Genomic DNA, 16,257 nt, shown 5'->3' on the forward strand with positions numbered 1-16,257 from the left:
GAAAATGAAGAAAATAGGGAGGGATGGAGCTGGAGGGCCCTCAGGAGCTGGGGGCCCGTGTTCTTTGAACCCTTTGCTCAATTATAGCTACGCCCCTGGTTGCTTCCTTCCTGGCTCTCCACTTGCCAGCCTAGAGAGAAAAAAAGCAGTGGGAAAGTGGTATCTGTGGCAACTGACCAGATGAGTATGGGCTACTGGCTCCTCCATTCAGCACTCTCTTTTTTAAAGTGACCCTCCCAGAGAGCAGGTTGCTAACCAGGGATGGATATGGGCTCTTGAGCCAGTCATTTCCCATGGGTTCAAGTCGGTTTACGGTGGACAGAATATAACTGCTAATATTCAAGTCTTCTTTGGACCAAGTCTCGTGAAACGTTAAAATATCCCATTGTTGCAAGAAGGTGATAAACTCCATATCAGACCTTTTCCCAGCCCACCCAGCTAGGTTCCAACTAAGAATTTTCCAGTCAGATTGCCAACAATTTACATTACCTTCCTCCATTTCAGCTCAGGAATATAAATCAGATGAAGCCTCTATTGGTAAAGATTTGGAGTGTGGACAGAATATGAGTAGTGGTTCAAAAGAAAGAAAGTCTAGGTTTTTTTTAATTTTTGTATTTTAAAGGCCATGCTTTGGAAACTGGAAAGTTTTCTGAAGTAGAATAAGGTGGCGGGTGGGCGGCATTCCCAATATGATTTGAACTTGGGAGACCCGAGTTCAAATCCCTACTCAGCCATGATACTAGCTGGGTGAGTCTGGGCCAGTCACTTCTCTCTCAGCCTAACCTACTTCACAGGATTGTTGTGAGGAGAAACTCAAGTATGTAGTACACTGCTCTGGGCTCCTTGGAGGAAGAGCGGGATATAAATGTCAAAATAAATAAACAAACAAATAAATTTTCTCTGGGGTTTCATCAGTTGGTTACTAACGGAATATAACTGACTAAATATAACCTTTCTTGTAAGGGTGGCTGGTTTATCTTGGGTACTTCCTCCTTCATCTGTTTTGAATCTTTAGATCATTGCTCTATTTTTTTTTTCCTGAGCTCTTCTAACTGCAAAACAATGTTTCTTTTTAAAAGTACCTTGTGATGGAAGCCACCTGGTCTATCAAAATACTTGCACCTTTCCTGGAAACCTTTGTTAATTTGCCTCCTGCAAAATTTCTTTGGAAGACTATCACTCTCCTTGTTTCTAGAGAGGTGGGAAGTTCCTTCTTTTACAGTGGGAACATCTCTGAGCAGGAGATGCTTTGGGGCAGTCATTTGTTTTCAGAACTTTTCTCATATGATGGTAAGAGAGTTGGGTTCCACTTGCCTTCCTGTTTCTGAGGTAACCTGTTAATGTTACTTTTATTAAAAATACTTCTTTGAATTCCAGACTTTGGTCTCTCCTGCTGTAGCAATTAAATGCTGACCTTTCAGATGTAGTACATATAGTCCGAAGCCTGGCACAGGCAATCAGATTAAAAGAGCCTGCTGACAGCCTATTGAGCATGCTCTCTGTTTCTTAACACTCATATTTGTTGCTTGGGATTTTTTCTTTCTGTCTCTTTGGAAGTCACAGAGGGCTGGTCGGCTTTGTTCTCCTTCCCATCCATAACTGCAGACCCATCCAAATTATTCCCATTTCTCAGCTGAGGTACTAGAGACCTCACATTCTGATTAGTTAGGGCTTGATAGGACTGGTTATCTGTGTTAAGGTAAGTGGGGATGATATGGCTAACCCCTTGATCTTATTGTCTCAATCTTGATGGCTTGCATATAGAAACAGAAACAGACCAAAACTAGATCACTGAACTGATCATGTTTGTTCACACCATTGTTTCCCCTTGTAGTATATTGCTCGTTTCTGCTCCTTTTCTGCTCAGCATCTGGAGGTGTTTTTATGGCCCAGTTTTGCTTAACCCTGGAGACACATATAGCTCCATTTTCCTCTCCTTTCCTTTCCATGCATTTCCCCAAGTTTACACTTTCTTACCCATCATTTCCCTGATCCAAATGGCCTTCCAAGTGGCATTTCCCTTTGCAAGATTTCAAATGCATGTTCAGAAGGGCAAACATGCATCTGAAAAGCCATTTGAGGGGGGTGACTTTTAGAAGGCAAATGGCTACTTGCCCCTCCCCACTACTTCTCCACTTGTAACGCCTACCACCCGCCAGAGCCTCTTTTCTTGTTTAAAAGAGTTGGTGGGCTGTTGTTATTAGATCTGTAGTGGTCATCTGAGTTCTTGTCCCACCTCATGGCCCTAGTGGGGCACATATGAGAGGAGCAGAGTGGTTCTGTCACCACAAGTCCCTGTTTCCTCCAGTTCTACTCCTCTGACTCCTTCTGGATGCTCACCATGGTGACCTCCTTCATCCCAGGGCTCATCACCCTCAGGCTCTTGCATTCACCGCATATCATAATTGGCCTTATTGTAAAATATCCTCCGGCAGCCACTACAAGACTAATGAAAGGCCAAAACCCCATCTTCTGGGAGCTCATCCACCTGTGAGGCTACCCGACAGCCAGCATCTGATTTGCTACTTTTTATTGTTTGCCTGGTCAGCTGTATGCCTGCTATGTCAGCCGCTGTGTCAGTCAATCCTTCCTGTTCTGGAATGGCTCCATCTCCTTGATGATGTTGCTGTGGGAATGTTCAGCTGGCCATCGCCCATGGCACTCCACATATGTGAGAACAGCAGAATACATCAGACTGCTTCTGATAACTCAACTATTAGTTCCTTATAACTCACTGGAGAGGCCCACTGTATAAAACTTAAGATTGGTTTAAAAACACACATAACAACGACAACAACAACAACAGCCCACAAGCCCATCTTACCTACAGCAGTTCATCTAGGCCTAGGAGTGTTCAGGCCCCTGTGAAGATCATATGGGCCCAACTATTGTCACAGGTTTCTGCTGCAAAACAAACAATTTCCCTCAGTTTCCCCATATGACCTTTCTTTATCCCAATACTTCCTTGGCTTGGTAATGTGCAACCTTGTCACACTCTTCCATGTGTAATGTTTAGTTTGGGTCTGAGATATTCACTATTTGCTTTTAGTGGGTGATGAAGTTTGTGCTTAAAGAAGTTCTTGCTTTGTTAGAGGAGCTGTACAATTATTTTCCATTGCATTTTTTGGCTTCCATAGTTTATGCTTTCAGTTTGCCTTTTTTCAAATGTAAACTCATTTCTTCATATCTTGGGCCTCTTGTTTTTTAGTTCTTTTGTTGTTGCTGTTGTTGCTGTTGTTAAGTCTTTAACCTTCAGGGTTTTGTTTATATATTCTATTGCATCTCACAATGAGAGCCACTGGATTGCATTTACATCCTCTCCTTTTATGTAGCTGTTATAAGGATTGTGTAGAGCTGACAAGTCAATCCCTTGGTTGCCTCATCAGAGCACTTAAAACCCTGATAAACTTTCTATTCATACATGTATTCAGCATGCAATTACTTATCACAGACTGAAGGTTATAAGCCATATCTGAAATCAGCAAAAACTCCTCCTTCAATTTCTCCTAAATCTCCAAAGATTTTTAAAAGAACAAAAAGTTGCTGCTGAGTTTTGCTGACTGAAGTGCTTACGCACCCCCAGCAAGCGAAGAGTAATTTTGCCTCCTCCAGCAGAACAACAGGAGATGAAAATGGATTAACCATTCAGCAAAGGAATATACAAAGGCCAGGGCTCAACTCAGAGCTTACACAAAATGCCTGCCACTTACTTTAGGAGATTACAGGGTGTTTCAAATCTGTGCTGAAAATGGCATGGAATCCCAGACCAATTATATGTCTGCCTTTCCCCACAGGTAAAGGTGTACCCTGGAGCTCTAGATCTTGCACTTACAGGTTAAACGGAAAGATACTCTGTTCTATATAACACCATCGTGGTTTTGTAAAGGAATTGAAGCTGATGCTTTCAGAGGCTCTGCAGGGAACTGTTCATTTAAAACAATATGGCTACTAGGGCAATCTTGGCATTAGTTCTTCAACTCTAGAGTGAGAAAGTCTCCAGATAGGTTGCTTTGTGTGTTCAGCCAACAGCCTGTGTTCTACAATTCCTGTTATGACAGAAACTGCATCATCAGCCCCGTATGAATAGGACTCTGAGAGAGGCTGTGTGTGGCATGCAAGCGTAAGTGTGGAAAAGGAGGAGAAGAAATGCTTGTTCCCAAATTGCCTGCAAACTTGGAGTTAGTAAGCATCTTGTTTTATAATAACTCAGCTGAAAGGCTGCAAAATCAGCTGACAGATTAGTGCTTTAGAACATAAGAACAGCCCTGCTGGATCAGGCACAAGGCCCATCTAGTCCAGCATCCTGTTTCACACAGTGGCCGATCAGATGCCGCTGGGAAGCCCACGGGCAATGGGTGAGGGCAAGCCCTCTCTCCTGCTGTTACTCCCCTGCATCTGGTATTGAGAGGGCAGCATCTTGCCTCTCAGGCTGGAGGTGACCTATCAGGATACCTTCTACTCCTACAGAATTCAGCTGCCAGGAAGTTCAGTGGATGATCAGTGACGATGGTTCACAATAGCCCTATTCAGACATTGTGTTGTACAAGTGTACAGAAATATGTACATTGGTACATGTTTTGTGTGAATGAATGCATGTACATTAAAAGTGAACTTGAGTACACACCCCTCAATGCATGGTACAAATAGGAAGTGTATTTCTGTACAACATCCTGAGGCTGCTCTCACGTGCAGCCAAGCCCTGGCTTGGCTGCATGTGAGAACTGCTGGAATCATGCCTGATCCCGGTGGCGCTTTGGTGGCAAACCGATCTAGGGAGCCTGCCTCCTAAATGAGGTTAAGGGAGCAAGGGCTTCTTTAGCCCCATTTTCCTGATCGAGTGCAGCGCCACCTGCTTTCAGCCAACATTGCAACACTGATGGGCACCTGCCCATCACTGGGAGTATCCCCACAATGCACCACACACTCGCATGGTGCATTATGGGAGCTCTGGGGGCAGGGACAACACGTCCCAACCTCCGCACCTCTGTGTAGCCAGGGGAAGCAGCGGACTGTCTGGGTACACGGGATCACGCACCCAGACCCTCCCAGACCCGGCAGACAGCTTCTGCTACCTTTCCCACCACCTTTCCCACCTGCCCTGAAGCCCGCTTATGTGATCATATGAATAACTGTACCTGTGTACAGATCTGTACCAGTGTTCCCTGTAACAGGGATTCCCAGATGTTGTTGAGTATACTCCCAAGTATTCACAGCTGCGATGGCCTTTGACTGAATATTATGGGAGTTGTAGTCAACATCTGGGAATCCCTGTTAAAGGGAACAATAATCTGTACCTGTGCACACTGTGCATTCATCATACAAGTGTTGAATGTAACATGTGAATAGGGCTAATAAGAACATAAGCTACAATATCCTTCTTAAGATATATGGTGTCCAAAGCTGTACGCAGTTCTCTAGATGTGGCTGCACCATAGTTTTGTAAAGGGCATTATAATATTAGAAGTTTTATTTTCAACTGCCTTCCTAATGATCCCTAGCATGGAATTAGCCTTTTTCACAGCTGCCACACATTGAGTTGACACTTCCAATGAGCTGTCCACCACAATCCCAAGATCTCTCTCCTGGTCAGTCACTGGCAGCTCGGATCCCATCAGCGTATATGTGAATCTGGTGTTTTTTGCCCCAATGTGCATCACTTTACACTTGCTTACCTTGAACCACATTTGCCATTTTGCTGCCCACTCCCCCAGTTTGGAGATATCTTTTTGTAGCTCCTCACAATCTGTTGTGGATTTCACTACCCTAAATAGTTCAGTGTCTTCTGCAAATCTGGCTACTTCGCTGCTTACCCCAACTTCTAGATCATTTATGAACAAGTTAAAGAGCATTGGTCCCAGTACTGATCCCTGGGGGACCCCACTTCCTACCTCCATTGTGAAAACTGTCCATGTATTCCTATTCTCTGTTTTGTGTCCTTCAACCAGTTACTGATCCACACATGAACCTGTCCCCTTATCCCATGACTGCTAAGTTTACTCATTCTTTTATGTTCCTCTCTTGTGAGATTAGGAGCACAGAATCCTTATTTCTGATGTTTCTGAAAGATGGCACACCACACATTCAGTAAAAAGGAAGGCTATTGCCTAGAGATTGGATAAAAACACTTGTAACTTGCTGGAATGTTAACACAGTGAAATAATTGGTGTTCACCTTCCAGCTCACCAATCCGGTTCTGAATATGTATCCCAAAAAAGCTCAGAATGAGTGACTGATTCCAGGCTTTGTCCTTATTCTATATAAGGCGTGGTCAACTAGCTCTAAATTGAAGTAAAGGTTTTTTCCTTCTCCTCTCCTGCCTACCCCCTGCATTTTTCAGATGTCCATCCATCCTCTGTAAATGTTACATGATGCTAATTCTGTGCTGTCTGGCTTTGCACCTTCCTTGTTCCAGGTAGATGATCTTAAGGCAAAGTTGGCAGCCCAGGAGGTGGAGCTGAAGCAGAAGAATGAAGATGCAGACAAGCTGATCCAGGTGGTGGGCATAGAGACAGAGAAAGTCAGCAAGGAGAAGACCATTGCTGATGACGAGGAGCAGAAAGTAGCCCTGATCACGCAGGAGGTTCAGCAGAAGCAAAAGGACTGTGAGGAGGACCTAGTAAAAGCTGAGCCAGCCCTTGCAGCTGCCCAGGCAGCTCTTAACACCCTCAATAAGGTACAGGCCACATACTGTAGAGCAATTTTTCACATTATGGTTGCAGTTCCATCGAACACTTAGGGACTTCTGCATAGGACCACACAGTTCTCTTGGCTAGCGGGCATATTTCTGTTGAGCTAAAAAAAAAACTTGGAGAAGTTTTCTTCATTTATCACTCAGTCATGAATTCATAGCAACGAGTTACCTTAGCACAGAAAAATTTTCTATTTATTTTGGCATATTCCAGTGTTGTGTTCTGTGCTTATGGCCTCATGTTTTAAAGAGGTTCCCTGAAGATGGAACTGTTTAGAACCAAATCAATAAGCAGGACTTGAGAGAAGATCTAGAAATCTACCCAAGGAGCCATCTGGGAAAGGTTTTGTGAATAGTTTGATTTCTATTTTTGAATAATTTAGGTGTGAAGTTTTTGTTGGCTGTTTATGTAGATAATTAGTTGTATGCTTTTCTGTAAACTGCTTTCCATTCCCTGTAGGAAAGGTTTGGTAGGCCTGACACAGTACTGGGCTCTCCTTGGCGAAAGGCTTTCAAACAGAGGCTAGATAAGCCTCTGTAAATGATGCTGCAGTGGTTGGACTAGAAGACCTCAAAGCTCCCAAGTGTAACATTCCATGATCTTGTAATCAATTTCCATGTGTTTGCACTTATGTGGTGTGGTCAGCCTATTTGAGGTTAACCTATTTGACCAAAACATTAGGATTGGAAGAGACTGCTTTTGATGTTCTAAGCACATTTAAAGGAAAAAACCTAGGTCACTGCCTATCTATATCTGCTAATAAATTTAAATGTCTGTGCTGATTTAATTGTTCACTGCCTTGCATTACAGTTAGACTAAACCAAGAAAACTCTTAAATGCCAAACTACTGAAAATAAACAAATAAAAGGCAGCAGATTTCCATTTGATTCTCTTTTAGGAGCCATGGTGTTTCTGTGACAGGATCTGTTTGTCTGGAAACAAAATCCTAATGCAACACGAAAATGTTTAGATCCTGTCAATTTAGGTTTCATGCTGAAACTATATAACATCTCATTAAGGCAAGATTAATGGGAAGCCTGGAGCTTCCCTGGAGACTGAGGTGGCAGCGTTTCCTGAGCACCAGAAGCCACATCCTCCTCCTCACCTGCGTCAGAGAGTTTAGCCCATCCGTTGACATGAATAATCAGCAAATAATAAGCTCTCTTTGTGTGTGTGTGTGTGTGTGTGTGTGTATGGAATTACAGCCAGTAACGCCGATGTATTTACATTGTGCTTTCATATGGAGCAGTAGCAGAGGAAACAAAAGCACACAGCTCTGTAGCAAAAGACAGTAAGAGGAGAAGGAGGTAGGAAGAAAATATCAGGAAGAGCAGGGAGAGGATGATATTGAATGTCAACATAGATTGCTTTGTGTTTGCATTTCTGTAATATTGCTGTCTAATCAATTTTAGTCAACCTCACCTTTAGCTTCACCTCACCTCGTGGAAGGACTGTCCCTATTCAGCATTCCCCCAGTGCTTTGTTGTGTTCTGATCTGTTATGATCTGTTTGCTCGATAAAGCAAGCAAGTGGCTGCTTTGCCACACATCCAGCTATGGGGTGCTTTCAGTTGGTCACTTGACTGCTAGACTAAAGACCCCATTTATAGAAAGGCTTTGCCCCTGTGCCTCTAGGGAGGTGGAAACCACTGAACTTGTACTTTTGTCTTGCCCATTTTATAAAGATAGCTGGGAGAAGCTCATATTTCCTCTACTTGCTAACTACCTTGGCCACTCCAGTCAAGTCTACAGTAAGGTGCTGCTCTCAGATGAAAAGCGAACCTTCATGTACAATGTTGCTAGGTTCTGCACGGCAGCATGCAAGATCCATTAGACCTTGTCTGCCAGCCCGTAACCTGTGATTTGAACTACTGACCAATTTATTCTAACATGCTTTTTAAAATACTTTTACTATCTTAGATGCTTTTAACTTATAGATATATATGTACTTACGTATTTAACTATGTTTTACCTCCATTTTACTAGTCATCCCATTAGAGTTGTATTCCCCTGTAGACCAATTTTTATATAGATTGCACTAAATTACTTATATTAGTCAGTTGTTTTACTAGTCTTATCAGCTATCTTCCCTTTTTTTTTTTAGTTTCCCCACTTTTACCCTTTGGTATATCTTATAGCTTATTTTAAATATTTTATACTTTTTAGACATGTTTACAGGTGAAACTTGAAAAATTAGAATATCGTGCAAAAGTCCATTAATTTCAGTAATGCAAATTAAAAGGTGAAACTGACATATGAGACAGACGCATTACATGCAAAGCGAGATAAGTCAAGCCTTAATTTGTTATAATTGTGATGATCATGGCGTACAGCTCATGAAAACCCCAAATCCACAATCTCAGAAAATTAGAATATTACATGGAACCAAGAAGACAAGGATTGAAGAATAGAACAATATCGGACCTCTGAAAAGTATACAGTGTACTGTGCTTGATTGGCCAGCAAACTCGTCTGACCTGACCCCATAGAGAATCTATGGGGCATTGCCAAGAGAAGGATGAGAGACATGAGACCAAACAATGCAGAATTGCTGAAGGCCGCTAATGAAGCACCCTGGTCTTCCATAATACCTCATCAGTGCCACAGGCTGATAGCATCCATGCCACGCCGCATTGAGGCAGTAATTGCTGCAAAAGGGGCCCCAACCAAGTACTGAATACATAAGCATGCTTATACTTTTCAGAGGTCCGATATTGTTCTATTCTTCAATCCTTGTCTTCTTGGTTCCATGTAATATTCTAATTTTCTGAGATTGTGGATTTGGGGTTTTCATGAGCTGTACGCCATGATCATCACAATTATAACAAATTAAGGCTTGACTTATCTCGCTTTGCATGTAATGTGTCTGTCTCATATGTCAGTTTCACCTTTTAATTTGCATTACTGAAATTAATGGACTTTTGCACGATATTCTAATTTTCCGAGTTTCACCTGTGTATTCAGTGATAGTTGTATGCATTTACCTGTGCTGGTCTTTGACTGTAATAAAGATTGATTGATTGATTGATTGACTGCTAGACTGCTGTGTCCTGAAGGTTGTGTGAACTGGCTTGTAGAAGTTACCCCAGAAATTAATGTTGTATCACTGGTTGGGATGATGTGCACACACAGTTCCCAAAGGCATTTTCTGAAGTAGAGCTATTGTTCTGCAGCTGGTACTGTGGGTGGCTGCGGCTGGCTTACTCCCCTTCATGTTGTCAATCCATTTGCAGAATAATTCAAAACCCAAAGTACAGGAAAATGCTGTCTTTGTGGCCTTAAAACAGATGTCATTGTTCCTAACTAGCAAATAAATGAAAGTGTTTCTGCGTCAGGTAGACTCCGCTGTCAGACCAATCATTCAAATCTTTGTTCAGGAGTTGGCATTGCCGGAAGGGTTTAGCTGAGGGCTAACATGTGGATACTTTGCAGCTGTAACCTCCTCCTCCTCCACAACAGTGTCTTAGGTAGAGGGCTTCAACTTGACAATGCAGCTCAAGCTGTTCTCACTGTAGGACTTGCTGCCTTCACTAATGATGACAGAGGCATGTTTTACCAGAACTACATGAAGCAAATTCGGATAGAGCATACTGGGGTCTGGAAACTGCTTACGCCACTTGTTTCATTTTATGCAGATTTGTTGAAGCTTCCTCAGGTTCTGAGTAGATAACTGAATGTTCAGCTCTGCTGGAAAGTGTGAATTTGGAATCAGAGGTCTCAATGTTTTACCCCAAGGCAAAGCCCCTGAATGATATAGATTCATTTACCTAAAAGGTATATGTGGACAGAAGCTACTGCTTTCGTTTTTCTGGTTTCCTCCCATTGCTTGAATTATTCTCCCACATCCCCAGAGCATTTTTTAACTTTTAAAAAAGTGTTTTGTGTGCTAAAAAAATAAAACACCAAATAAGACATACAAGCAATACTTTAAACAATTTTTATAAGGATGGATAGTCTGCTTTAAGGTTGGAAGAAAGGGAAAACAGAAGATCAAATTAGTGTTTGAATAGGTAGCAAGTACATCTGTCATTTGCAGTAGAATGGCAGGGACAACTTCATGCAGGCTTACTCTGCAAGAAACTATTTCTCCTCTAGTGTTTAGGTAAATCTGTATGCTCACTTAATTAGTCCAAATGGACAAAATAAATCAGCAGGGCTTCCATAGTCATGACCAGTGACCATGGTTCTTAATGCCTCCCCCACCCAGTATTTCTTCCCATGCTTCTAGATGACCAATGCAGCACGAAACCAGCCCTGGGAGTTCTGCTCACAGCAGGCTTTACCTGTTTTCTGGGAGGCTTTACTGCGAACTCAAAGTTATCCCACAAACCCAATGCAAAAAGTGGATATTTTTTACCCCAGATATAAACTGGGCTGCACTCTAACACATGGTGAAAAACCCAAATTGTGTGTTAAGTGCTCCACGATAGCTCGCAGGGACTTTGGGTTAAATCTGCCCAATATGTGAATGGACCTCCTCCATTCTGGAGGAGATGTGAGCTATGGGGCTTTAAAAGTCCTGTGTGGAAAACTTCCTGTGGGAAATGCTATCTGGACACAAACTTAGTATAAATTCAGCATATAGGATTCTGTACTGAACATCATGTCACGGGTTCCAACCAATCAGTGCTATGCAAAACAGGCTTCTGCTGCAAGCTTTATCCTCATATGTCTTACCAAAGTAGATGAGTGCACTTACTCAAACTATATACAGGTGAAACTCGAAAAATTAGAATATCGTGCAAAAGTCCATTAATTTCAGTAATGCAAATTAAAAGGTGAAACTGACATATGAGACAGATGCATTACATGCAAAGCGAGATAAGTCAAGCCTTAATTTGTTATAATTGTGATGATCATGGCGTACAGCTCATGAAAACCCCAAATCCACAATCTCAGAAAATTAGAATATTACATGGAACCAAGAAGACAAGGATTGAAGAATAGAACAATATCGGACCTCTGAAAAGTATAAGCATGCATATGTATTCAGTACTTGGTTTGGGCCCCTTTTGCAGCAATTACTGCCTCAATGCGGCGTGGCATGGATGCTATCAGCCTGTGGCACTGATGAGGTATTATGGAAGACCAGGGTGCTTCATTAGCGGCCTTCAGCAATTCTGCCTTGTTTGGTCTCATGTCTCTCATCCTTCTCTTGGCAATGCCCTATAGATTCTCTATGGGGTCAGGTCAGGCGAGTTTGCTGGCCAATCAAGCACAGTACACTGTATACTTTTCAGAGGTCCGATATTGTTCTTTTCTTCAATCCTTGTCTTCTTGGTTCCATGTAATATTCTAATTTTCTGAGATTGTGGATTTGGGGTTTTCATGAGCTGTACGCCATGATCATCACAATTATAACAAATTAAGGCTTGACTTATCTCGCTTTGCATGTAATGCGTCTTTCTCATATGTCAGTTTCACCTTTTAATTTGCATTACTGAAATTAATGGACTTTTGCACAATATTCTAATTTTCCAAGTTTCACCTGTATGTCTGTAGACATCCATAGATCAACATGGAGATTGTTCTAGTCTCCATGTGGCTTTAAGGGTGACATAGTACTGACTCAACACACCCAGAGATGCCCTAAAGATATCCTCACCATGTGACCAACTTTTGATAGTCTTACACTGCACATATACTTTAGTATGCTCTGCCACTCAAGTCTAAAGGAGATTCCTCTATAGGTTTCAGTGTCTTTGGGGTTGATTATGTAAACAGCATAAATCTATCAAAAGCTTATCAAGGCAGGAATCCCCAATGTGGAGCACAGTTTGCTCTGTCAGGGCTATTATGTTTGCTGGATGTCAGCATCATATGCACATTTCTTCACAGTTAGATGTGATAGATCCTTGGCAGGATTCCTCCTCTGGCATAAAGCCAATCCCTTCTGTGTGCTTATATCTGTTGCAAAAATCTCAATGTGCTGGAAGGTGCCTGCTTAGCAAACTGTCCCATGGTGGGTAGGTAGAATTCCCCTTCAGAACTAGCCTCCACATGACAGGAGAGTCTTACATTGATGGGCCTTTTCCAGCTCAGAGTTTTTGAAATTGCTTTGAGGAAATGCATGGCCCAGGTTAATAAGACGCTGGTGTCATGGTGGTTTTGAAAATGTTTGGCTGGATTAATGAGAAAATAAGTAAAACATCTTCCCAGCACAGAACTAAAGACAAGCTTTTACATAGTTACTTTTCTGTTAGGATTTTGTCTATTTTGATATCGGAAGGACAAGGCAGTGCAATACAAAGAGCATAGAGGTGTGCATGTGCACAAAAGAATATTTTTTGAAGGGAAGAAGAATGCTAACATAAGTGCATTTCTCATAGATAAAGGTAAGCAAGTGTAAAGTAATGCACATTGGGGTGGATTCAGGTGATACAGAACCCCATGATGGGCATCTTTTATTATTCATTCATTCATTCATTCAGTTTTTATACCGCCCTTCCAGAATGGCTCAGGGTGGTTTACAATAAAAACAAAAACATTAAAATCAGTTAACAATTAAAACAGAAATTATAAAACAGCGTAAAACAGCAACTATTATTACTATTATTATTATTATTATTATTTCAATTTCTACACCGCCCTTCCAAAAATAGCTCAGGGTGGTTTACAAAGAGAAGCAATAAATAAATAAGATGGGTCAATTAACAATTAAATCATCATAAAACTGCAATTAAACAATCAGAACAATTTAAAAACTCTGAAAAACCAGATTACAACAGTAAAACTATTTACAACTATTTAAAAACCCTGGAAGGCAAGACCAAAAAAAAAAAAAAAAAAGAGGAAAAAAAAGGTGTTAAGGGCTCTCCTGCAGGCCAATATATAATTCAAATTGCAAATTTCTGTAGGGAGTGCATTCCACAGTCCAGGAGCAGCTACAAAGAAGGCTCACCTCTGAGTCACCACCAGACGCACAGGTGGTAACTGGAGACGTTCCTCTTCAGATGACTACATGGTAGCTATATTCTTATCTTACCACATGGTGGCTATATTCCCATGGGGAGCTTGACTCTGTTTAATGACTGGCCAGATGGAGAAGTTGACTTTGTGTTGCCCTCATTACCAAATAAAAATGGAGAGAAAGATGGTGGTTTTTCCAAGGGCATGGAAAGGTCACCTTCATTATATAACCTGTTGCTGCTGGCAATTGGCTCTCTGTGTGGATGCAGCCACTGCCTAGTGGGATTCTAAGGGGCTGTCATGCAGTCAAAGGTGCTCCTACCCCTGGACTTCTGTGCCGGGTGGTCTGGTCCCCCAGCCAAGCATGACGATGCTTAATTTGCAGGGGAGGAGGGGGGCCTCCAAAGGCCTTTAGGTCCATGCTCCAAAATTACCAAGGTGCACCTCTGCATACAGTTCCATATTGTCTAAATCCACTCTGAATTAAACCAGATAAAGCTCTATAAGGCAGTCATCTTTATCAGAATTGTCATAAGCTACATATCAAGCCCCACTGCAGCTCTAGAACATGCATTGTTTATTTTAGGGCATGTTGATCTTTTTTTGTTTGCATTTTTTCCCATATCAAGTAAATCTGTAATCTAATTGTGCATTTTTGATGGACTGTGAGTTGGTTGAAATGCTGAAGGAACATGACTGGCTCTCATCTAACAAGCCAGCAGAAGCCCCTGTGCCACTAGAGGGATTCATTGCTTTCTGTTGGATGACTCATAATATTTAAAATTCAGAGTGCTGCTCCTGGCTTCAAAGCTTTGCTCTCAGATTGATAGCTCTGGAGCCTGACTCCATTACTAGCAAAGCAAAAAGAAAACCCATTCATTTTCATCTAACAACCTTGTTTTTCCCTTTCAGAACAATCTGACAGAACTGAAGTCATTTGGATCACCGCCTTCCGCTGTCAGCAATGTCACTGCTGCTGTGATGACACTCATGGCTCCAGGAGGGAAAGTGCCCAAGGATAGGAGCTGGAAAGCAGCCAAGATGGCCATGGCAAAGGTGGATGGCTTCCTAGACTCCTTGATCCACTTCAACAAAGAGAATATACATGAGAACTGCCTCCGAGCCCTGCAGTCTTATCTGCAGGATCCAGAGTTCAATCCTGAGCTGGTGACATCCAAGTCATATGCGGCTGCTGGTCTCTGTTCCTGGGTCATCAACATTGTGCGCTTCTATGAAGTATACTGCGATGTGGAGCCCAAGCGGCAAGCCCTCAACAAAGCTAATGCTGAACTTGCTACTGCCCAGGAAAAGCTGGCTAGCATCAAGGCTAAAATAGCAGTAAGTCCAAAAGTACAAGTCATCATGAAAACACATTTCTGTTAGTATTGTTCTATAATTCACTAGGCAGAACCAAACTCTCACCATTTTGATGGGCCATTTTGCAGTACAATTTGTGGATATGTGGTATATTGTTTGAGAAGTTCCACAGAGTTGAGCTCCTTACTGCCTCAGGTCATGAGATAAGGTTTTATCTTGGAACAAGGTGAGGAAGTTCTCATCTTCTTTGTTCAGTGTTTCTTGGATGATAGTACTTAAGTTAGGAAGGGAAAGGTTGTGCCGTCAAGTCTGTGTGGACTCCTGGTGACCACAGAGCCATGTGGTTTTCTTGGTAGAATACAGGAGGGGTTTACCATTGCCATCTCCTGTGCAGTATGAGATAATGCCTTTCAGCACCTTCCTGCTGCCTATATGGTGGTGGGAGACACCAGCGGGGATTTGAACCGATAGCCTCCCACTCTCTAGGCAGGTTACTTCCCCAGAGGTGATTCTTATTTTTATCTATAATGGAGGATATCATGGTTTTTGTGATTGATGAAGCCTCATTTTGTTCATTTAACTTTCAAAAAATTCAAATTTAATCATCTTTAATCCCAGTTAAACTATTAAACTTATTTAAATTTAGACATAAATTGGAGAGGCTGCCGCATTATGTTGCAGGAAAATCCTTCAGAACCTTGTCCTCCTGTTTAATTCAGCCTCTTGCATTCATCCTTCCATCACATTTGACAGAGGATGGGGTGTCTTGCTGAACTAAAAAGGATTAGACCAGGTTCCCGCAATTGAACTTGTTGCCTGACAGAATTAAGTCAAAATCAACGAGGGTGTGTGCTCAAATAAGCTTTATTCCATGATCATGTCAAGAGTACAAGTCAAAAAGTCTGACAAGCACTGTGCCCCGATGGTATGCAGTTCCAAGTATATAGAGAGTAGAAAAAAGCAAGCAAATCAGTAAATACATCAATACATGTCATTTGTAATTAAACATATGCTTTCCAGTGGTCCCACTTAGAGCCTTGGAAGCTGAGTTACTACTTGGCCTTTCTGCTGACCTTACTCCATATCAGTATCTGGTGCCAGCTATGTTTCTTTTTGTTGAGTGAGGAATTTGGCTCATGATGTGTGTTACATACCTACATAATCTGCTGACAGGTTCTGGTATTTGTTACCTCTCAGCTGGTGGACCTCACATTCCTGACTTGAACAATTTTCTTTGTTCAGGCCTAGTGGCTCTTCATTTTGTTCAGGAGCCTGAACCAAACTTTCAAACTTTCATACACTTATTTGTAAGCCTATATTAAACATTTCTTTATCAATTATTC

At 42.0% G+C, this 16,257-nt stretch overlaps 1 protein-coding gene across 6 annotated transcripts in view; it reads left to right on the forward strand.

Moving 5' to 3' along the window:
* The window catches only part of DNAH9 (dynein axonemal heavy chain 9), a 330,190-nt gene that overhangs the window by 200,681 nt on the left and 113,252 nt on the right, over positions 1 to 16,257 (forward strand). For all 6 annotated transcript variants that reach the window (XM_053297116.1, XM_053297118.1, XM_053297119.1 and 3 more), the window contains 2 exons: positions 6,413 to 6,673; positions 14,510 to 14,935. In XM_053297116.1, the coding sequence (XP_053153091.1) occupies positions 6,413 to 6,673; positions 14,510 to 14,935 (687 nt within the window). The remainder of the gene's footprint in view (positions 1 to 6,412; positions 6,674 to 14,509; positions 14,936 to 16,257) is intronic.

This window comes from Hemicordylus capensis, chromosome 2, assembly GCF_027244095.1.
Source record: "Hemicordylus capensis ecotype Gifberg chromosome 2, rHemCap1.1.pri, whole genome shotgun sequence".
NCBI classification, from domain to species: domain Eukaryota; kingdom Metazoa; phylum Chordata; class Lepidosauria; order Squamata; family Cordylidae; genus Hemicordylus; species Hemicordylus capensis.